General features: G+C 44.1%; 1 protein-coding gene across 1 annotated transcript in view; it reads right to left on the bottom strand.

Annotated features, from left to right (window-relative positions):
• The window catches only part of LOC309565539 (uncharacterized protein), a 127,557-nt gene that overhangs the window by 78,067 nt on the left and 25,084 nt on the right, over nucleotides 1-24,406 (bottom strand). The window contains exons 5-7 of the mRNA XM_082270497.1: nucleotides 24,190-24,300; nucleotides 20,531-20,640; nucleotides 20,044-20,104 (exon numbers count right to left, since the gene is read on the bottom strand). Of these exons, the coding sequence (XP_082126623.1) occupies nucleotides 20,044-20,104; nucleotides 20,531-20,640; nucleotides 24,190-24,300 (282 nt within the window). The remainder of the gene's footprint in view (nucleotides 1-20,043; nucleotides 20,105-20,530; nucleotides 20,641-24,189; nucleotides 24,301-24,406) is intronic.

Raw genomic sequence — 24,406 nt, 5'->3', positions numbered from 1 at the left:
CAGGTTTCAGTTGGGGGGGGGGGGGGGCGGGGGCATGTTGAGAGCAGCAGCATTGATTACCATGAAGTAAAATATCAAAGTCTGTTTCAGTTGTATGTTAAAAGTTGAAAGCAACAGCATAGATAACCTATGAGGGGACAGAGAAAAGAAGTGATGATCTGAAGATGCCGTGCTAAAGTGCACTGATACTTTTTCACAAAGATACTTACACAAGATGGTATCCACCAGTATCAACCCCATTCTGTGAGAAAGGCTAACTGATATGTACTGTCAAAGAGGCCTATTTTGCCTCCTACTAATAAACTATACTTTTTGCTGCTGCTATTTCCTAAAATTATCTTCAGCCCTGGGGTTAAAACCCCTTTCACATGGGCGCCACAGTCTTGCAGATTCCACTTGCTCAGCAGGGGATCGCTCCACTGAAGCAGAAAAGGAAGTGGGTGAAAGAAGCCCGAAGGAGTTCTATGAACTCCTTCGGGCTTCTTTCACCCACTTCTTTTTTGGCTACAGTTTGTGTTCTGGAGTCTGAAGGGTAGGCGCCACCATTATTAGGTGAGTCGTTTTCCCAATTTTGCTGGCAGTGTTATTACCTAGCAATGTGATCCCGGGGTGCCATATTATCTCTTTTATGTACATGATCGCTCCACTGATCCCTGCTGAACAGGCGGATGACGGGTCCTGTCCACTCCACTGTGCAGAGCGGACACGGACACAGTTCGGCTCTCCTCCATGGGGAAATCTGGTGGAAATGGACCGCCTGTCCGTTTTAATCTGATCCTATCTGATCTGCCACACGGATAAAAATAGGACCTCCATCCGTCTAGATTTTGCAGGTAGGATCGGATCAGATGGCAGAGGGTGGCAGCAGAAATACTGTATGTCTTTTGACATCTGCCGCTTCATAGGGGAGACTGGAGGGTCTGATCAGGTCCGCCTGAAAAACTGACAGGCAGACCTGATCGGAAAGCCCGTTTGAAAAGACCCTTAAAGTGGTTCTAAAGGCAGAAAGTTTTTTTTATCTTAATGCATTCTATGCATTAGGATAAAAAGCCTTATTCAAGCAGCAGCCCCCCTCAGCCCCCCTAGAACTTATCTGAGCCCCATCTACATCCAGCAATGTCCACGAGTGTCTTGGCAGTCCGAGACTCTACCTCCTGATTGGCTGAAACACAGCAGCGGCTGCTGTCAATCAAGGTCAGTTAGCCAATGAGGAGAGAGAGGGGGTGGGGCCATCTGCAGCTCCGTGTCTATATGGACACACATAGCTGCAGCTCGCCACGAGAGCCCCCATAGCAAGCTGCTTACTGTGGGGGCACTCAGCAGGAGGGAGGGGCCAGGAGTGCCGGCAGGGGACCCAAGAAGAGGAGGATCGGGGCTGCTCTGTGCAAATCCACTGCAGGTAAGCATGACCTGTTTGTTATTTTTAAAGAAAAATAAACAGGACTTTAGTATCACTAAGCAGGTTTAGAACCAAAAGATGTACCATAAAAAAAAAATCATAAAAAAGATTAACATGGACAAAAATTGTTTTGTGAGATTCATCTTATAGGTACACAGTATTATCAGAAAATATGAAAATGAAAAAAATAAGAAAATGTAAGCACTGTTGTGACTATCATTGGATGAACCAGTTTCCCTGTCAGTAAGCCTAGGTTCACATCTATGCGGGCTGAGCTTGAAGCGTTTTTCAGGCACGTTTTGCATTTTTAAGCCCTTGTTTTTTTTATGCGTTCTTTCAGCAGTTTTTATGCATTTTGCATTTTATTTTTTTTTGCTTTAAACACACTCTATGCATACTGTATGTAGCTGGTTGCGAAGGAACAGGCTGGGAAGCCGGCCGCCGAGTCTTGGCCAACCAATGAGTCATAAGCGGTCAGCAGGGCTCCCCACTGACAGCTGAATGTAAAAAAAAAAAAAAGAATTGCTGGCAAAAAAAAAAAATCGTGAAGAAAAAAACACGTGGGGTCCCTGCCCAGGTCCAAACCAGGCCCTTCAGGTCTGGTATGGATTTGGACGGGACACCCCCATGCCAAAATGTGTAAAAAAATGGCGTGGGGTCCCCCAAAATTCATACCAGACCCTTATCCGAGCATGCAGCCCGGCAGGTCAGGAAAGGGAGGGGACGAGCGAACGCCCCGCCTCCTGATCCATATCAGGCTGCATGCCCTCAACATGAGGGGGGGTTGCTTTGGGGTGAGGGGATCTGCGCCCCCACCCCAACACACAATTTTTGCCATGTTGAAAGGGACAAGGGCCTCTTCCTGGGCGGTGGTTGTGGGGGTCTGCGGGCAGGGGGCTTATCGGAATCTGGAAGCCCCTTTTAACAAGGGAACCACCAGATCCCAGCCCCCCCATGTGAATGGGTATAGGGTACATTGCACCCCTATCCATTCACCAAAAAAAAAAAGAGTTGGTTTTTGACTGTCTTCTTCCTCCGATCTTCTCCCTCTGGTGTTTCTTCTCCCTCTTCTCTTTCCCGTGGCTTCTTCTCTCTCCACTGTCTTCTCCCTCTGGTGTTTCTTCTCCCTCTTCTCTCTTTGGGGGTTTCTTCTTCCTCCAGTCTTTTCTCTCTGGTGTTTATTCTCCCTCTTCTCTTTCCCGTGGCTTCTTCTCTCTCCGCTGTCTTCTCCCTCCGGTGTTTCTTCTCCCTATTCTCTCTTTGGTGGTTTCTTCTTCCTCGAGTCTTTTCCCTCCGGTGTATATTCTCCCTCTTATCTCTCCCGTGGCTTTTTCTCCCTCCGCTGTCTTCTCCCTCCGGTTTTTCTTCTCTGGAGAGATGAGGGATAAGAGGAAAAAGACCAGAGGGAGAAGACCAGAAGAAGACTGAAGAAGCCCGGAGGAAGAATACCAGAAGAAGACACAATTATTAATAAAGGACTTGTCAAAACCCATCTCTTGTGTTTTGTAACACTACACATCTTTTTTTTTGGTGAACAGGTAGGGGTACCCCATACTCATTCACATAGGGGGGGCTGGGATCTGGGGGTCCCCTTGGTAAAGTGGGCTTCAATATTCCGAAGAGCCCCCTGCCCGCACGACCACGGTCTAGGGTTGTCGGAAAGAGGTCCTTGTCTCAATCAATATGGGCATAAGGTGCTTTGGGGTGGGGGGGGGGAAGAGCCCCCTGCCCCATGTTGAGGGCATGTGGTCTGGTATGGTTCAGGAGGGGGGGGGGCGCTCGTTCGTCCCCTCCCTTTTCTGACATGCTGGGCTGCATGCTTGAATAAGGGACTGGTATGGATTTTGGGGGGACCTCATGTCATTTTTTTTTTTTTATATTTTGGCAAGGGTGTATCCTCTCCAAATCCATACTAGATGCAAAGAACCTGGTATGGACCCCACACTGTTTTTTTTTCACATTTTTTTTGTTGGCAATTCTTTTTTTTTACATTCAGCTGCCAGCGGCGATCACAGCCCGCTCCTTAGCAATTAGCTATATACAATGTTTAAAGGGGAAAAATAAAAAACGCAAAACACAACAAAAGTCACATCACAAACACAACACTTGCATTTCTGGTGTGATTCCATTGAAGTCTATTACACGCAAAATGCGGGGAAAAAAGCCCCCGACCGTTTCCAAAAATGCACTGGCCGCAAAGCGCATAGATGTGAACGTGTACAATAGGAAACCATGTTAAATGGATTGTAGTGAGTTTCTGCAAATTGGGAAAAACGCATGAAAAAAAAAAACACATAGGTGTGAACGTAGGGAAAGAACATATAAAAGCAGGATATGCTAAATATATGTATATACTTTTATATATCAAAATGAAATCCTAAAGCGGAAAAATACTCATCTTAACTCCAGCGCTGCGTTATTCTGGAGCTTCCCACTGGCTGTCATCTTTGGGCCGACAGCTTCCAGTTATCGATCTTTGGCCATTTTAATTGGCTGGGTCAAGGTGACATAATTCCCGTGCATGCACGGGAGTGCAGTCTTTCCGGTACGGCCAAGTTGTGCACTAAGTTGCGGGTATGCAGCTCAATGTACAGCGGCAGACATGGTACGGTTGATTTACTAAAATTGGGGAGTGCAAAATCTGGTGCAGATGCGCATGGTAGCCAATCAGCTTCTAACTTCCGCTTGTTCAATTAAGCTTTGACAGAAAACCTGGAAGCTGATTGGTTTCTATGCAGAGCTGCATCAGATTTTGCACTCTCCAGTTTTAGTAAATCCATGCCACAATGTCTCTTCTGCATTAACAAATCCTGCCTGTTTGTAATGTTTTATTATAGCCACTGAAGTTCCATTTTGAACAAATCTTTCTAACAATTCTGCCATTAAATCAGGCAATTAATAAATGATAAAGGACTTTTTGCAAGCATTTAATATTTTAGTGCAATTCTTCCACTAATACCTTCCAGGCCTAAAAGACGTACTCAATTAATTTGTATGCTTTTTCTGACCACCACATTACAACTGTACAGTAAACCCCCCTCCATTGCGGGGGTTACGTTCCGGACCCAGCCGCGAAAAGTGAAATTCCGCGAAATAGAAAAACCCTATTAAAATGCATTGTAGGCATGTTTTTTTTACTGTCACTGTACGTGTAAAAGCATTTTAAGGTCTTTAAACACACTTTTAAAACAATAGAAACTCATTTTAACACATAAAAGATACTAAGAGACAGAGCAAGAGCTATGGAAAACACAAAAATATTTCATTTTTAATGATTTATATAGTAAAGTAACATTACAAAAAAAAACGCTAATTACTGGGACCGCAAAAACTGAACCGCGATGGAGCGGGGGATTACTGTACTTTGATCATAAATTATTCTATGTTCTTTTCACTTTTTGTAGTCATCTTATGATGTGGATTTCAATGAATAAGCATGTAATTCATGTAACATGGATTTCATGTAACTCAAATAACACAGCCCTACGTTAATTAATCTTTTTTGTCCCTCTCTGGGGATCTGTTTTATACTGTTTCACTCCTTTGGTGGCAATCTTGAATTTAGAATCTTCCTTCTCTTACACTTATCTCCATACACCCAAATCATAAAGCGAGAAAGCTGGACATAGTGCTTTATCTTTTAAAACAACCGGTTTATTAAACACTAAATATAAAAACACTCACATTTTCCTGGTGGCCCCAAGGGAGAGGCCAATCTGTCATCACACTGAGGCGCGCATTGTCAGCATACCGTGGTAATACTTTCTGATTGTCTTTTACCAGCACTGTGAGGAATGAATGCTTTTTACAGTTTGGTGCACTCTATGCACCAGGAAAATGTGAGAGTTTTTATATTTAGTGTTTAATAAACCGGTTGTTTTAAAAAATAAAGCACTATGTCCAACGTTCTCTCTTTATGATTTGGGCGTATGGAGATAAGTGTAAGAGAAAGAGGATTTCAAACTCAAGATTGCCACCAAAGGAGTGAAACAGCATAAAACAGATCCCCAGAGAGGGACAAAAGCGCATATAGACCATTGGTTGGTCTTATCCCCCAGGTAAGGACTCATCAGATGAGGGGATTATCACTAATGTATGTGGATGATTGGAGCACATAGTCGTGAACTTTAATTAAGGAAGCAATTGTTTAGATATGTGAACACAAGTCTGTTTTTTATGAAAGATTGAGCATATACAAGCAAGTTCATACCAAAGGACACTTTATGAACTGATGCATTGTTTGTTTTGTTAATGTTATGTAGCCCTGCCCCCTGGGGAGTGGCAAAGTGAACACACATCCTCCTCACTTCTGTTGCCCTGAGTGTTGTCCAACCCACTTGACACTATAGGCTCTGACATATTGAATAATTAGACACTATCAGATTGCGGTAAAGAAGCAAATTTACTTGTCTTTGACTTGTGTTTAAAAGAACAAACAAATAGTTTCAATCCCAAAGATCCTGAATCCTCAACCCAGAATTGAATGCGAGCTAGCACTCAGGATCTCAGAGAGCAACCTAAAATATATGTATTGCTATATAATTGAGGAATAATGTATCAATAATCTGTAAATAGATTATTCCTCAATTACAATGTGAGAGTGACCACCCAAAATCAATGCTTTACTGTAAGAAGAAATAACTCCAAACTACTTCTAACCAAACTCAGTGAATCTAATATCCTGAAATGATGCTATATGTATATCAGAGTGCACTCTGTATCCTATAGGGGCCCCCTTTACTTTAGATTGCAAGAGTCTCCTGAATGAGCAAGGCCTTGCTAGTCTTCACCGGCAAAGGTATCCTTAGCCAATCCAGGGAAAGTATTTGTAATCCATGGTAAAGGTGATGATCAATTGTAATCCACACTGAGGAGTAACAATTAACTGTAATCCAAACTGAAGAGGAAGATAGATTCCTGTACCCAAATAACTAGTACCCAATCTATAACACTGGTAAGGCGGGGTGAGGCCTTTTAATCCGCCACGCACTATTCAGCACTGCAGTGTCCTGTGGCCACCGTTATATAACTAAGGCAGCCTTCTGTTCAAACTGTGTTTCAGGCCCACCCTGGCTCAGTCCACTAATTACAGTATACACTCTATACTGGATCTCTCTCACCCAATATGAAGAACTCCGTGTCCCGTGGTCAACACCGCTTGCATCCAGCTTTCCTCAGAAGCACTCGCAGTCTCTCTGAGCGTCTCTCCACTCGCCCACCGAGCTCCGTCCGCACACCGCTCTCTCTCCCCGGTGTCTGTCCACTAGGCCTCCGGCCTATCCTTCTCTGCACTCCACAGCAGCTCTTACCCTCCTCACAGCGCGCTGCCCTCGAGGCAAGAGAGCGAATCTTGGTCCCGCCCCTTTATATAGACACTCCCTTTTGACCTTGCGAGTCCCAATGCTCTCTGTGAGGATAGTTCAGCCAAACAGATGATCCACAGTCTTCACTCATCCCTGAACTACATATTCCATAGTTCAATGGTCCATTGCCTTGTAAAAACTTTAATAACAAAACAGAACAATCTGAGCAGTTCCAGATGAAACCTGCGACCATGCTACAGTTATATATGGTTTGATATATTATGCTGATTCTGAAAATTGCTATGCAAACAAATTTAAAGAGGAAGTAAACCCTCCTCAGGAAGTTGTACCTATAGGTAAGCCTATGATAAGGCTTACCTATAGGTACTGTAAATATCTCCTAAACATGTACCGTTTAGGAGATATTTACCTTTAATGCAGCCAGTGACGTCACTGGCGCATGCGCTCTGAAGGAACGGCTGATCGTGCCGTTCCTTCAGAGCCCCGTGCCGTGACCGTCGGCTCCCGCGCGCGTGCGCGGGAGTGACGTCACCGCGGCTCCGGCCAATCAGATGACCGGATGCCGCGATCCCGGAAGATGAGCGACATGTCATGTCGCCCGTCATACAGGTAAGAGAGCGGCACGGCGGGGGCTCGTTCTAAGGTAAGTATTTCATAATGAGCTAGTATGCGATGCATACTAGCTCATTATGTCTTTCTCTTGCAGGTTGTAAAAAAAAATAAAAATTTTTAAACAAGTTTACAACCTCTTTAAAGGGATACTGGCACATTAGCTTTTTGGAGCACGGCACCACTTTTTAATAGCATTTTCCAAATCAATACACATTCAGAGAGTGTGTATAGGTGGGTGTAAGAGATCCGTTTTGTACGTTTTTCGTTTTGTAGTCTTATAGCACTCAATAGCACAACATAGCAGCATACAAGTACACCCAGTTTTATTGACTCATGATAGACTGTCCTGTATATTCACCTGTCAATCATTACGGTTTAAAATGTACCATTTAAAATACATTGGGGTGGATTTACTAAAGGCAACTAGATTGTGCAGTTTGCAAGTGCAGTTGCACTCATTTTCCCCAGAGCTTATTAAATGTAGTGAAGCTTCACTTTGTAAAGAATACCAAATCAGGTGCAAGAAAAATAAAAAACCCACATTTTTGCTGGCACATGATTGGATGATGGAAATCAGCAAAGCTTTACCACATTCTCTAATCTCTGTGGAAAATGAGTGCAACTGCACTTGCAAAGTGTACAGTCTATTTGCCCAATCAACCCCATTGAATCATATGGTCAGACCATAGCATTAGAGAACCTACACTGCAGCTCAGGACCCATAGAATAGTCAGAGATTCCTGATGACCTAAAGTGATACTAAACACACACTGTTTAATTTACATTGTCCCTTCTATATCTGTATGTGGATGACGGCACTGTAATTGTTTTAATTTAAAAAAAAAAAAACAACAACCTTTTTTTCTAATCAATATACAGCTGTCATATGACCCAGCTCTTTCCCAGCCTGTCTGCAGGCAAACAGAAGCAGGAGGAGCTTTAGTCCTCTGCTGCTGGTCACATGTTCAAAATAAAAAAACAGCTTTTGGAAAAGAGTAAAAATAAATGGAGGAGAATGGAGGAGAGGAGAAGCCTCAATGAATCTACATGTATTATCCCGCCCCCATTGTGTTTAGCTGGTTAGTGGACAAGGAGGAGAAGGGAGGGAGTGGGCTATCATTTACCATTGTGCATACATCCACATGTGTGTCTCTATAATCACATGGGCTACTCAGATGTGATAGGGAGGAAATGTTCACCATGGAAACTTACTGAAAACTGAGCATGTGCAGAGTTGCCACCACAGCTGCAAAATTCCTAGCTCAATTGGGGACATGGGCTGAAGGTTGAGATAGAGAGCAGCAAGATCAACAAGGTTTTTTTGCAGAATACAGAAAATGAAGCTCGTATTTACTGAGTGAGTGAGTAGGAACAGCATGTATTACGCCATTTATTGATACTTTTTTATGATGTGGGTTTAATGACACTTTCATGGAGCCCTACTAATTTGTTTGTGTTATGTTGAATCAGAAATTTAATTTTAAGAAAATGATAACAGTTAATGTTTCTGGGCACCTCGTAAGATAGTAGAAGGAGGAGAAATGTTACAAGTAGTAAGTCAAAGAAAATGGGAACAAAAACATACATTCCCCAATTATCTACTTGTTGATCAATCAAATCCAAACCATATTTAAAGATTTGCTACAGACATGATTGTTTATTAGAAGTAAAAAAGCAGAATAAGTACCCAGTAAGACTAAGCAAGTGTTCCCTAAATTAAGGGTTGGGAACCAAATTGGATAACTTATATGTTTGTGATAGGCCAGCACTTTACTATGTAATTTAATTTAGCTATGGGTGAAATCCGTGGATCAATGATATAAAGGACTATGAAAGACAGCACAGTGCAAATAGGCAACTTGAGAAAGTATGAGCATCAGGCACAGGGAATTACAAGGATGAGCTTTCAGTTTTGCTGTATAGGGACTGAAAGAGGCTATTACATAGTTACATAGTAGGTGAGGTTGAATAAAGACAACAGTCCATCCAGTTCAACCTGTGCCATCCAGTTCAACCTGTGAACTATTACCAAATCAAATCTAGATACGAACACTGCTTGCAGTAACAAAATATCCTGGTATACAGTATTTTGAATACAGAGCTGCATTCATTTATGTAATTTATACCTATATTATGTTCCACTTTACATTTTTTTGTATATGCTTCAGCATTTACATTGAAATGATGCTCAAGCATCTGGTCTGTGTTATAAACCATAACTATTGTTTTGGTAATAACTTACATTTCTGCTTTACAAATAAAAAAAACATTCAGACCTATATTTGAATGGAAAGAAACCTCATCGTATATTGTCTATGCATGGCTTTGCCGACATTTCGATAATAATGCTCTTCGTGGGTCCCAGTACAAAAATAATCTTTTTTTGGGGTCCTCTGATTAAAAAGAAACTCTGGACGAAGCAATCCTCTATTTACAACAAGACAATAAATGCTAAAATAATCCTCCCTGGTATATCAACAGGTCTCCTTACAAAAAAAACAAAATCTCTGAAGGCACATAAATTTCCAGGACCGCATAGTATTGAAGCAGGCAAGAGGATGTTGCTCCCCAGTGTGCTCAAAAAGTGTACATATTGTGCAACAATATTTCTTAAATTACAAAATAAAAGCTCCTGTATGACAGACTGAACCAAATCTATTTTATATGTAATGCACAATACTAAAAAAAAAAAAAAGTTCTTTACCCCACCGGAGAGCGTCAAGTCCTCCTTCATTTGTGTCTCACACGCTCCCACTTCGAGACACTGCAGCTCACAGGGGGAGGATTTCAGCAAAAGAGGTGGTGCTGCCAATCCAGAAAACAGTGGGCAAGATGTGGTGTAGCCAGCTGCTGATTGACAAGCTACAGGTTTATTAATTATCAGTGAAAATGCTAATGGCCATGCCCCCTGTAACATTTTTTAGCCCACTGCTATGCAAGCACGCACACTACATGAAAATGGCAACTCTGCACTAAATTCAGAAGCAGTGCATCATTGTTTTCACACTATCACAGGAAGATGCATGATGTGGACTTCACTGACAGACTTAACAGGTGTTTGTAGGACTTTGCATGGAGACTCAGAAAAAAAAGCTAAATGTAGATGCACTTTTAATCACCATCTTTCTGTCCAGCATATATATATATATATATATATATATATATATATATATATATATATATATATATACAGTATATATATATATATATATATATATATATATATGATCTGTCTGGAAAGGGTCCAGCCATAACATGAACAGTTTGCATGACATTGATGTAATCTGTGTCAGTCTCATGTGCTTCTGCTCCTTGACAGCTGCTGGTCTCATTCCAGCATCTTGGTTTTGGTTGTGATACATTCTCCCTGTCTGTCTCTCCACCTGCAGGGTAATTTATGTAGCCAGTCTCTTGGTGGAGACCAAACCTGATTTAGGCCAGCCAAGCCTGCAGTTTCATACTTGTGATAACATCTGTAACACGAGCCCCCTGTTTGTCTGCCCTGCCTGCTGTTTAGATTCCTGTTTTAGGACCTTGGATTGGAACTCTGACTATTCTCCGAACTCTGCCTGATTTTTGACTATAGACTGGGCCCTGACTTTTCTGAACCTTGCCTGCCATATACCTGGACTGTCATTGAACCCCTCTGCCTGTCTGCCCACTGCAAGTACCCATTTGCTGAGCTCAGTATGAATCTGCCTCGACCTGGTGACCAGGCATTATAGCATTATAGCATTGTGTATAAGACCTGGGGGCAATCCGGGACCAGTAGGCCTGCTTGCCCTATGGGAAAGGGGGCTGCTAAAGGTGAAGAACACACAAGTCAGCTATAGTTAGTGCCTGACCATCCTGCTCTTAGAGGGTAAGCATGGAAACCGGGCAGCCAATGAGAATGGACTGAAATGCACATGCATGAACAATGATGACTTCACTGTACTAGTAAGTAGGAGCACTAGATGCTGTTGAGTGAGCATATGTACTGCGTGGTCATCGCATTAAAAATGACTATGTGAGTAGAACAACAAATCTGCATCAAATTTTGTGTTACCCTAGCATTCCTCTGTAGAAACTATTTGGATGATTCAGAAGGATTTTGGGGATAAGATGTGACCAGTGGATGGGGGGGAGGAGCTCTGACGTGAGAGGACGCTCACATCCACGCTGGAATAGGTGACCCGCCGCCCGAACTCCCACTGCTGCCTGATGCATCTAGCCGCCCGTGCTGAAGGGAGACCGCGTCCGGCCATCTGAATGCAAATGGAAGTTCTGCGCTTCTGATCTCTGGGCCCTCTGACTCCCCTCCCACCGCTGCTGGGAAGCTTTGATTTACCTGCCGCCTCCATCGACACTTGGGCCGCTGGATTCCCCCCTACCTCCATTGGCGGAAGTCGTACTGGAAGGAGAGCCTATCGGTGTCCCATCCTCCCCGAACTGCTGCTCCGGGAGTGGTAACCCTGCTTTCGGGGGTACTCAAGTGAAGGTGTGTGAGAGAGTTTCTTGACAGGGGGGACGTCATGGTGAAGACCCCTGAACGAGTTTAGCACATTATCTTCCTTCCGACTTCATCCCTCTGGGGGCCCACTTGAAGAAGAGATAAGCTATAAAGCCTGTACTAGGATTATGAGGGGAAGAACTTTAACAGAGGCAGATGGCTCTTTATAATAATAAGCAGAAGGTTTACTGCTGCTGTATCTTCTATCCGATTGCGGTATACTTTGAAGCCCTTCCTCCTATGTGCTCATATATACGTTTTATTCCTCGATTTAAACAGACTGAGTCTATTCTTGGCCTTTGTAGACTGTGTCGCATTGTTCTTAGCAGTAAATTGCTCAACGTTGCTACTTTCCAATTTCTCCTCTTGTGGTAATTACTTTTGGTTGCCCAGGCACTTATTTTTTTTTTTTACACCCCACAGTTGAAACTACCTGGAGTTGTAGATTATAGGTAAATTAAAAGCTAAAAAAGTAATCCACCACGCCCCTAGCCCAGCGTTACATGTCAGCAGAGACTAGTATGGTAGCAGTGGGGCCAGATAGCCCCAAACAAGGGGCTTCAGGGCGGCCAGGGATGGAAAAGCAAAGACTTATAATGGAGGAACCTCCAGCAGGGAGGATCAGTGGCCTAGGGGCAACCAGACCAAAAAGTACTGGAGGGATCCCGCAAGGGGGACCTAAAGTGCAAAGTGGAGGCTCTAAAGGGGAGAGCTCAGTCCTAATAGCAGAATGAGATGCTGGCTTGGAGGAACCCCAAGCAAGTTTACCTCTTATTAAGTAAGCCTTAGCAGGGCTGCTGTCATAAATGGAAACATCTCTGAAATTGGATATAGTGGCAATCCAGGCAGATATTGGACAGGTGCTCAGCCGTGTGGAGGAAATGAAGGGGAGACCAGATGTACATGATCGACTACTGAAGGATTTGTGCACAGGGTGGGAGAATACTCAAGCCAGGCTGGGGGTGCCCCAAGAGATGTGACTGTGAGGTTCCACTACGCAGAAGAAAAGACGATAATTATGAAAAAGGCCCGGAATTCTTCTGGGATTATTTTTGAAGGAGCAAATCTACAGTTATATGCTGATTTGTAGGCCGAAACTCTAGCAAGAAAGAGACTCCTAAACACCTGATAGAACAGATGCGGGCATCTAATATCTCATATCGCTGGGGTTTCCGGGCCTGCCTCAAGGGGGAAAAAGACAGCCGCATAGCGGTTTTGAGATTCCTAGAAGATTTGAGAGAATTCTGTAGCAAACTGTTTCTTTTCTCCTTCCTTTTTTTTTCTCTTATCCCCAGTGGCGTACCAATAGGGGGGGCGGGGGGGGCGGGGGGGCGGTCCGCCCCGGGTGCCACACATTAGGGGGGTGTCAGGGAAGATCAGGGTGACACCCGGGGCCGGCCGCCAGACTGCTTCCACCACGGAGGAGGAGGAACTGTTTAAAGCAGAGAGGATGTGAGAGAGACTCACTGTCACTCCCGAGCCCTGAATACACAGCGATCGGCGTTGCCGCAGTTTACTGTGCTGGTTAATGAGAAGGTGATTGGTTGCTAGGACCGCCTATCAACCAATCACCTCACCTGCTCATTAACCAGCACAGTAACTTCTGCAGTTCCCGCCGAGGCGCCGATCGCTGTGTATTCAGGGCTCAGAGTGACAGTGAGTCTCTCTCACATCCTCTCTGGTTTAAACAGTTCCTCCTCCTCCGCTTTCCTCCTAAAAAGGTAGAGGGGGGGCTTTGTATTGTAAAGGGGTTATTTTGAGGGGGCGGGGGGGGCTTTGTATTGTAAAGGGGTTATTTTGAGGGGGGGGTGACTTTGTATTGTAAAGGGATTATTTTGAGGGGGTGACTTTGTATTGTAAAGGGGTTATTTTGAGGGGGGGGGGTGACTTTGTATTGTAAAGGGGTTATTTTGAGGGGGGGTGACTTTGTATTGTAAAGGGGTTATTTTGAGGGGGGGGTGACTTTGTATTGTAAAGGGGTTATTTTGAGGGGGGGTGACTTTGTATTGTAAAGGGTTTCTTTGGAAGGGGGGGGTGACTTTGTATTGTAAAGGGGTTCTTTGGAGGGGGGGCTTTGTATTGTAAAGGGGTTCTTTTTTTGGGGGGGTGGCTTTGTATTGTATAGGGGTTCTATGGGGGGGGGCTTTGTATTGTATAGGGGTTCTATGGGGGGATTTATTGTAGAGGGGTTCTATTGGTGGGGGCTTTGTATTGTAAACGGGTTATATTGGGGGGCTGTGTAATGTAAAGGGTTGTATCGGGGATGGGGCTGTGTAATGTAAAGGGTTCCAATGGGGGGCTGTGTAATGTAAAGGGGTCCAGGGGTACAGGGGCTGTGTAATGTAAAGGGGTCCAGGGGTAAGGGGGCTGTGTAATGTAAAGGGGTCCAGGGGTACAGGGGCTGTGTAATGTAAAGGGGTCCAGGGGTACGGAGGCTGTGTAATGTAAAGGGGTCCAGGGGTACAGGGGCTGTGTAATGTAAAGGGGTCCAGGGGTACGGGGCTGTGTAATGTAAAGGGGTCCAGGGGTAAGGGGGCTGTGTAATGTAAAGGGGTCCAGGGGTACGGGGGCTGTGTAATGTAAAGGGGTCCAGGGGTACAGGGGCTGTGTAATGTAAAGGGGTCCAGGGGTAAGGGGGCTGTGTAATGTAAAAGGTGGTCTTCATACATTTTACACGTGACACGTCAATGTTCGTCGCCTGGGGGGGGGTGCCAGATATAGGATCTGCCCGGGTGCCAAATGCTCTAGGTACGCCCCTGCTTATCCCTCTCCCTCCTTTCTCTCTCCCTGTTCATTTAGGACTTCTCTATAAAACGATGTGTTAGCTGCTTCTTTGGCTGCCCATAGCTCTGGTAGATCTAGTATCATATAATGTTAGAGGCTTGAATACACCTAGCAAAAGGCATAAGGTAACTAAAGAACTGCATCATTACGGAGCACATTAAGCAGCTGTCAGATCCCGAGGGGAGGTTTTTGTTTATCAAGGGAAGATTATTTGATATGGAGTGTACCTTTGCAAACATTTACTCCCTTAAAAGAGAGCCAAATAAGTTCCAGAGGAAAATTCTAAAAAGAATGATGATATTTAAAGAAGGGAGGCTTATGGCACTTTTCCACTGCAAGTACCGGCTTGGCTCCACTTGGCCCTGCTTGGCCCTACTTGGCTCTGTTTGGTTTTCCACTGCATGGTACCGGATGGTACGGTGTTGGAACAGTTTGGTACGGTTTGCTTTTCCACTAAAGTAAAGTGGGTGGGATAACAACGATTCTCTGACCAATCAGTGGCTAGTAATGACAAACAGTCAAGGCTGCATGCAAAGGATTGTGGGATACGGTACCGGTACGGCCCTCTTGGAACCACAACTGAGGTGGTACTGTTTAAGCGAGCCGTACCTTTCGGTTCCATGTAGTGTGAAAGAGCTGCCGTACCGTACCGAACCGTTCCAACACCGTACCATGCAGTACCATGCAGTGGAAAAAGCTCAAAAGCGAGCCGAACTGTTCGGTTCCATGCAGTGGAAAAGCTCCATTATTGTAGTGGGAGACTTTAATATGGGGTTGGACCCAAGCTTGGATTTATCGACGAGGCTTTCCCATCTCCCGTTACAAAGGCAGAATGAAATTAGGAGATTACTGGGGAAGTATCAGTTGGTGGATTCTTGGAGGGTTAGACACCAAGAACTTAGGGATTATACTTGTTACTCCTCAGTATATGGGTCTTGTTCAAGGATCGATTATATTTAATAGAGCATCAACTACTAGCCTCCCTCAGGGATGCGACAATTAAGTCCATCACACTCTGATCATGACCCAGTGATTGCCCAGTTAGATTTACTTACAGCAAAACCCAGAGAAAGGGCTTGGAAACTGAATAACTCGCTCATTCAGGATACTAAGATAATGGAGAAGGTGGAGAAGGAGCTGGAGAGCTTTTTATCTATCAATGATACAACAGAGATTTCACAAACTATTCTGTGGGATATGCATAAGGCTTAAAGAAGAGGGATATTAATAGGCAAAGAAAGAGGGAAAAGAAGGAGAGGATGAACCAGCTACTTAGGGAGATCCACATATTAGAACAACAGGCTAGACCCAAAGGTATCCCAGAGAAGTGAGAGCTAATTGAGAAGAGAGGGGAACTGGCGGCACTTAAAGAACAGGAGACAAAAAAGCGCATTCTATATAGTCATGAAAGAAGAATATCAATGGGGGAATAAACCTTGGAAATGGCTAGCAAAAGCAGCAAGGGAGAAAACAAATGCATCCTATATTCCAAAAATTAAAAACGAGAATGGGGAAATAGTTCACTCATCCCCAGATATCACTCAGGCATTCCACTCATACTATAGTCAGCTTTATCATGTTAGACAGAAAGAGGAAGGTAGGGAGAGACGAAAGGAAGATCTGGCTGTGAGGGAATATCTGCAGGAGCATGATCTCCCAAGGTTACCCGGAGAGGTGTTAGAAGATTTAGAAGCCCTGATCACACACGAAGAGGTGGGGTGTGCAATAAAGAAAATGGCCCTGGGTAAGAGCCCGGGTCTCGATGGATATTCGATTCTGTATTATAAAACATTTTTAAAAATCCTAGACCCAAATTATGTGAATATTTCAACACAGTGGGAAAAGGGGAGAATTTAAGAGAGGAGTCATGGCTCGCTTACATACCTCTTATTCTGAAGGAGGGGAAAGACCCTACGGCACTGACGAGTTACAGACCAATTTCCCTCTTGAATACAGATATAAAAATCTTTGCTAAAATTATAGCAGAAAGAATAAAACGTTTACTGCAAAAATGGATACATAATGATCAGTGGGGCTTCGTGTCTGGTCGGGAGGGGAGGGACAACTGTCTTAAGTATCTCCCCTTAATCCACGAAGTGAAAAAAAAGGGGACCCCAGCCGTATTACTGTCGGTAGATGCCAAAAAGGCCTTTGACAGGGTTGATTGGGGCTTCATGCTAGAAACTCTGAGATACCCCAGGCATTGGAGATAGGGTGATAAGATGGATCTCTGCTTTCTATTATCACCCAACGGCAAGAATAAGAGTGAATGGCAGTTTGTCCTTCAAAATATATAATGGGACTAGGCAAGGCTGCCCCCTTTCCCCAATGTTTTTTGTCTTGGCCCTAGAACCTCTACTGGCAGCAAATTGCAAAAATCCAGACATTAGAGGGGTGAGAGTGGGGTAGATGGAGTACAAGGTGGCCGCATATACTGATGACGTACTATTTTTATCTCTAACCCCAGGGCTAACACTTCCGCTAGTGCTGGGGGAATTAGGGAGATATGGGAAGCTATAAAACGTTAAAGTTAATATAGCTAAATCGGAGGTTTTGAATATTACAATACCAAAAAGAGAACAACAGGATTCAGCTTAAATTCCCCTTTCTATGGTGTAGAGAGGAACCGGGATACCTTGGAATTAAATTAACTACATCCTTAGCGACTCTGTATAAGGCCAATTCTATACCAATGCTTAATAAGGTGAAGGAACAGCTGAACTCCCTGAGACATAGACCTCTTTCATGGCTGGGCAGAATAAACACAGTGAAAATGAATATTCTCCCCGAGCTTATATATATATATATGATAGCAATTTATAAATATCTCAATGGGGATCTCAGCTTAGAAAAAAAGCTGTTCAGTCGAAGGGATTGCATGAGGACTTGAGGGCATACAATGCGATTAGAGGAGAAGCGTTTTAACCTCAGGCAACGTGGGGGGTTCTTTACTGTTAGGGCTACAAGATTGTGGAATTCTCTACCACAAGAGGTGGTTTCTTGTAACGCTCCTGCGTTTTTGTAGTAGGCTGGATTTGCAGCTGCAGAATCTCCACTCAGTAGTCATGTAGAGATGTGTTGAATAACCAGATCCAACTCTCCAGACTCATCACTGTGGGCCCGTCAGCTTCAGCATACAGATATACACACACTCAATAAGATGTTCCTGGAGTGATAGGATGTATATGATAGTATGAAGGTGATGTGCTGAAGGGACAGGTGTGAACAGTGACCGAGATGGTAAGCACTTGATAGAAATGTTCAGGAGAGTATTAGATGGTATTTAGGTAGAGTGCAGATAGGTTAGTAATCGAGTATGGTAACAGGTGGTAAGGACAGCAGATGACAAATACAGGATAGGCTAACCCAGTGCAAGGATAGATGGTAGTAGACTCAAGAGCTAGCAATCTATGTAACAGTGCAGATGATAGAATTAGTATGCATAGATAGTAACAGTCCTTAATGTGCAGAGGTAGGTAGTGTAAGTTAGGTTATGGAGGATTCCCCTGTGGGGTACTTATCACTAGTAAGGTTAGTAGTGGAGGGGTCCAGTAGTGAGGGAGTGATCCGGTAGCGAGATACAGGGATCAGTAGCGAGGTTCCGGTCTGTTCCAGGTAAAAGCAAATAGCTGGAGGTTCCGGCAGCGAGACAAGCTTGTAAGCATGTAGACACACAGGCACATAAGCACAGGCACAGGCACATTGAATGAACAACGTGAGAGAGAACGCCAGCGGTTGAAATAGCCGCTGAGAGCGGCGCTCGGCGATGACGTCATCCGTCTTAAAGGTGTATGCGTACCACCTAATTAGAAAGGTGGGACGCATATTGAAAGGAAATGGAAATTAAGGGTACCAGTGGTACCAGAATCTTACATTTCTGCGGGTAGTATGGTGGCTTTCAAAAGACTCTTAGACGTACATTTCAAGGATCAGAACATTCAGGGCTATGTGAGATGATTACAGCCACACACACCTACACAGGTTGAACTGGATGGACTATTGTCTTTATTCAACCTCACCTACTATGTAACTATGTAATATATATATATATATATATATATATATATATATAAATACATATACAGTATATATACATACTGTGTATATATATATATATATATAAGCTCGGGGAGAATATTAATTTTATATATATATATATATATATATATATATATATATATATATATATATATATATATATATATATATATATTTCAAATGATAAAAAATGCATAAGGATGGTAAGAGCTGGGTGTGCAGGGTAGATTTAGGAAAGATGGTTTTAGTTTCACGGGTACACTGGGATTTGGCCAACAACATGAGTATATTGACTAGGAACACGTTAAGGATATGGGTTAGCTTATGTAGAATCTTTTACTGGGATTATAACGCACCTTTGATTTCATTAATAGACACAAATTATTTTAAACCAGGGAAAGAGGACTACTTATATTTGGTAGGAAATAGATTGTGCACATTTTCTAAAATAACACAAAAATGGGCAAATATGCCACTTGATAAATGGAGAAATACACAATTGCAGCACTTTGTGCACTCCCTGATCTTAAGTTATCCATTTCTTTAAAGTTAGAAATGGTAAATTAAGTCTTAAAATACTAACCTTGGCTGCAGAAACTGGTGCCATAGAATCTTACAGTGGCAAATCATGTGGCTGAATGCTTAAGCATTTTAACGATTTATGCTGATGAGGAATATCAGAATTTTGATTGGCTGATCCTACCCTTTATAAGAGATCATGTGACAAAAAGTTGAGGCATCTTGCCAAATGTGCTATTGTTTTCTCTTTTTTTTTTTTTTTTTTTTACTTTTAAGTACCAGTATAGTAAGGGTATCTTGTTTATCGTTAGGTCTGCTCTAAAGTAGATGAATCTTTGCGGATGAAGTTAGATCGTGCTTACTTATGTTTGTAATTATGGTCTTCTGGATTTCCCATTAACTTTAATAGGAGGCATTTCACTGACCAACCAAATAAAGTCATCAGGCTGTAAATGTTCAATAATGTAACTGAACTAAAAGGCATAGCATGTACCTTCCCTTGTTTGTGTGCAATAAACGTTGCCCATTATGACTGTTTCTCCAGTTTATATGTTTATATTATTGGGGACATCTGTGACTTACCAGGATATACTCTTTCCCTGTTATTTACAGTATTACATTGCTGTGGATGCCAATTCTGGGTTTTTAGGCATAGAAATCTACCTTCCTTGAAACAGTTATCATATTGGGTCTCCTGAATCATTTATTGAGGGCTAATAAGTCCAAATAAGTCTGAATCTATGTGCCCTATGTTTTGATATAGTACTCCCATGTATGTCCCCCTATATGAACAAATAATCTATACATGTATTCACTTACATGCATAGAGCCCTTGACTTGGCCGCCTCCTTTGGACACATTAGGTTAGCACTCACCAGCGGCACTCCTATGCCCGCCCAGGACATGTAGGGGCAGAGGATTGGCTGTTCGTGCTTGCTGGTAGGAACATGCAATATTCATATGTATAAGTGATACATGTATTTCCTTGCCATTATGACCTGTCTGTATATCAAGATGCTAATATTATGTTATTCTAGGCAAGCCATTGTTTCTATGTTTGGGTCCTGAGGAAGCCAAACTGTTGACTGTGCATACAGCAGCCAATAATAAATATCATCCTATGGATTGTATCTCCGTGTATGAACATAGTTGATTATGTGGATCATGAATGCGCTGTGTACAGTTGATGGAAAGTATCTAATTCCTCCCCTTTTCTTTGGGGCTAGATACCTCTATTTTTATTGTTTTTAACTTTGTACAATAAAGATGATGATATTTTATTCAGTTATGTCTCCACTCTGTTGCCGCTATAGTCCACTGTTGTAGGATACTGGAGATTCTTTCTATGTTTCTCCAGGTCACCATGGTACAGTCTGTCCTCTCCAATTCAGAAACATTCCATTATGTTTTTCAGTTAGGGTGTCGAACACTTTCATCATATTACCCACACTATCTTGTGGTTTCATGGGAGCCTGCAAGACAAATAAATGTTATTGCAAAAACCAAAACCAAATATTTTTTAGAGGAAAAGAAATTTGTAAAAATGGTGTGTTCTAGGTTGCATTGGTCATTAATGCCCTAATGCAGGGATCCTTGCCGAACTACACATTCCATGAGGCATTGTGTACTCCAGGGGTACTGAATAAAATTTATGAAGGTCCACTCAGTAAAATTTTCTTCCAGCCAAGGTCTGAATCATAAATGGCAAGCAAAAAGAGAAGCACCTATGTCAGAGACTAATGTGACTAGCAAAGTAGCTGTGCACAAACCGTCAGGAGACCCATTAGTGTTGTCTTATGGTCTCTATTAGTGAGTAGGGAGCCACCGCAGCCTAAATTATACTAGTATAAAAAGGGAAGGAGGGGCCATAGACCAGCCCCTAAGAACGGCTGCAATAAGGGATGCTCCCACCTGCTTCTTTTTCAAAATTGACAAAAAAAAAATTTGTCAATTTTGAAAAAGAAGCAGGTGTGAGCATCCCTTATTGCAGCCGTTCTTAGGGGCTGGTCTATGGCCCCTCCTTCCCTTTTTATACTGAATCATAAATGGGTTGCCTACACGCGTCACGCAATAATGTGAACTTAGTCTCAGATCCTTCACATCACTATCCTTTTTATTACACCAGTGTTCTCAGTCTGCACATCCTCCCCCCTTTACATGACAGTCCTCAGCCCTTCACATTCTTGTCTGCAGCCCCCGTTTATATCACCCCTTTCTTTAAATTGCAGTTTGCAGCCCTTTTCATATCACCCCCCCCCTTCACATTTCTGTCCTTGCCCCCCCCCAATAGTACCCCTCCTTCACATTGCAGTCCCCAGTCCCCTTTACATTCCTATCCTCACCCCCTTTATAGCACCCCCTTCACATTCCTGTCCTCACCCCTTTATAGCACCCCTTCACATTCCTGTCCTCACCCCCTTTATATCACCCCCTTCACATTCCTGTCCTCACCCCTTTATAGCACACCCTTCACATTTCTGTCCTCACCCCCTTTATAGCACCCCCTTCACATTTCTGTCCTCACCCCCTTTATAGCACCCCCTTCACATTCCTGTCCTCACCCCTTTATAGCACCCCTTCACATTCCTGTCCTTACCCCCTTTATATCACCCCCTTCACATTCCTGTCCTCACCCCTTTATAGCACCCCCTTCACATTTCTGTCCTCACCCCCTTTATAGCACCCCCTTCACATTTCTGTCCTCACCCCCTTTATAGCACCCCCTTCACATTCCTGTCCTCACCCCTTTATAGCACCCCCTTCACATTCCTGTCCTCACCCCCCTTTATAGCACCCCCTTCACATTCCTGTCCTCACCCTCTTTATAGCCCCCCCTTACATTCCTGTCCTTATCCCCTTTATAGCATCCCCCTTCACATAACTGTCCTCACCCCCTTTATAGCACCCCTTCACATAACTGTCCTCATCCCCTTTATAGCATCCCCCTTCACATTCCTGTCCTCACCCCCTTTATAGCACCCCCTTCACATTCCTGTCCTCACCCTCTTTATAGCCCCCCCCTTACATTCCTGTCCTTATCCCCTTTATAGCATCCCCCTTCACATAACTGTCCTCACCCCCTTTATAGCACCCCTTCCCATAACTGTCCTCACCCCCTTTATAGCATCCCCCTTCACATTCCTGTCCTCACCCCCTTTTAGCACCCCCTTCACATAACTGTCCTCACCCCCTTTATAGCACCCCTTCACATAACTGTCCTCACCCTCTTTATAGTACCCCCTTTACTTTTCTGTCCCTAGCCCCCCCTTAACATTCCTGTCCTCACCCTCTTTATAGCCCCCCCTTACATTCCTGTCCTTATCCCCTTTATAGCATCCCCCTTCACATAACTGTCCTCGCCCCCTTTATAGCACCCCTTCACATAACTGTCCTCATCCCCTTTATAGCATCCCCCTTCACATTCCTGTCCTCACCCCCTTTATAGCACCCCCTTCACATTCCTGTCCTCACCCTCTTTATAGCCCCCCCCCTTACATTCCTGTCCTTATCCCCTTTATAGCATCCCCCTTCACATAACTGTCCTCACCCCCTTTATAGCACCCCTTCCCATAACTGTCCTCACCCCCTTTATAGCATCCCCCTTCACATTCCTGTCCTCACCCCCTTTTAGCACCCCCTTCACATAACTGTCCTCACCCCCTTTATAGCACCCCTTCACATAACTGTCCTCACCCTCTTTATAGTACCCCCTTTACTTTTCTGTCCCTAGCCCCCCCTTAACATTCCTGTCCTCATTACCTTTATAGAACTCCCCCCCTGACATTCCTGTGCTTACCCCCTTTTTTAAACCCCCCCCCCCCTTCGCACTGCAGTCTCCAACCCCCCTTTAAATTTCTGTCCTCACCCTCTTTGTAGAACCCCATCCCCCTTCATATCACTCCCTTTACATTTCTGCCCTGCCTCTATCACCCGTCTTTCCCCCTTTACATCAGCAGTGCCCTCTTCCCTGTCCTACCTTACATAGGGCACAGCAGCTGACATCGGAGGCACAGCAGCTGATATCGGAAGTGCAACAAAGGGATGAACAGAGGGTAGAACCTGCCCCAGTTAACTGATTGGTTGCTAGAATTTAGGGTGGTTCTGGTAACCAATCACGTAACTGGGCCAGCCCCCACCCTCCGTGCATCACTGTTCTGCTTCTCCGATGTCCGCTGCTGTAAAGAAAACAGATTTAACGGGCAGCGGAGGGAAAAAAAGCAGATTATAAATGGCGCGACCGTGGGGGGGCCGGACGGAGCATTGACTCTGTCCGGACTTGGCCCACAGTCCGCCATTTAGTGATGCCTGGTGTACTCTTAAATTCACAGACATGGCTAGGCATGATGGGAATTGTAGTTCCTGAACAACTGGAGGGCCATAGTTTGAAGACCCCTGCCCTAATGCCTGATGACCAGTGAGTGACCTGCCACCAGATGATAAAGACATCTGCCACTCTAAGTGCTGTTCTCTTTTGTAGTAAGGCTATCTTTTAATTTACTGTATGGGCATCTCTTGCCCCAATACAGTAGATAATAATAGTTTATAACCTCTTTAAAGCGGAGTTCCACCCAAAAGTGGAACTTCCGCTTTAGGGAGTCCTGACCCCCCGACATGCCACATTTGGCATGTCATTTTTTGGGGGGGGGGGGAGCGGGTACCTAGTTTTGACAGGTACCCGCTCCCACTTCCGCTCGGAGCGCCGCGGCGCCCTGAGCGGAAGTTCTCCTCTCCCCCTCCCTCCCTGCAATCTTCTGGGACACGTCAGAGGTCCCAGAAGATTGCCGGCCAATCACGGCGCGCAGCGCGACTCGCGCATGCGCAGTGGGTACCCGGCTGTGAAGCCGCAAACTGTAACAGCCGGGTGCCCACAGCAGTGATGCCGGCGCCGAGGGAGAGGATCGAGGCTTCCGGCGGCCGCATCGCTGGACCATTGGACAGGTGAGTAAATGGCTGGAACTCCGCTTTAAAGATCACTTAAAATATACCCCTTTTGGTACTGCAATGTCTAATTTTAAACCTACCTTTGGTCCTCCCATGTCTGTTTGAACCCAACCAGGAGCAACTGCCACAGCAATTATCCCATCTGTTTTGTAGGTCTCAGCCTGACAACGTGTTAACATGTTCAATGCAGCCTAAGGGAATAATAATATTCATACTATTAGCAATGCATAAACAGGAGAAATCCATTAAATATTTACTTAAATCAGCATTTATGAAATAATGTGTAAAAAGAGAAGG

The sequence above is a fragment of the Pelophylax lessonae genome, assembly GCF_965119305.1.
Source record: "Pelophylax lessonae genome assembly, chromosome: 10".
Classification (NCBI taxonomy): domain Eukaryota; kingdom Metazoa; phylum Chordata; class Amphibia; order Anura; family Ranidae; genus Pelophylax; species Pelophylax lessonae.
This window is presented reverse-complemented; position numbering and strand designations above follow the sequence as displayed.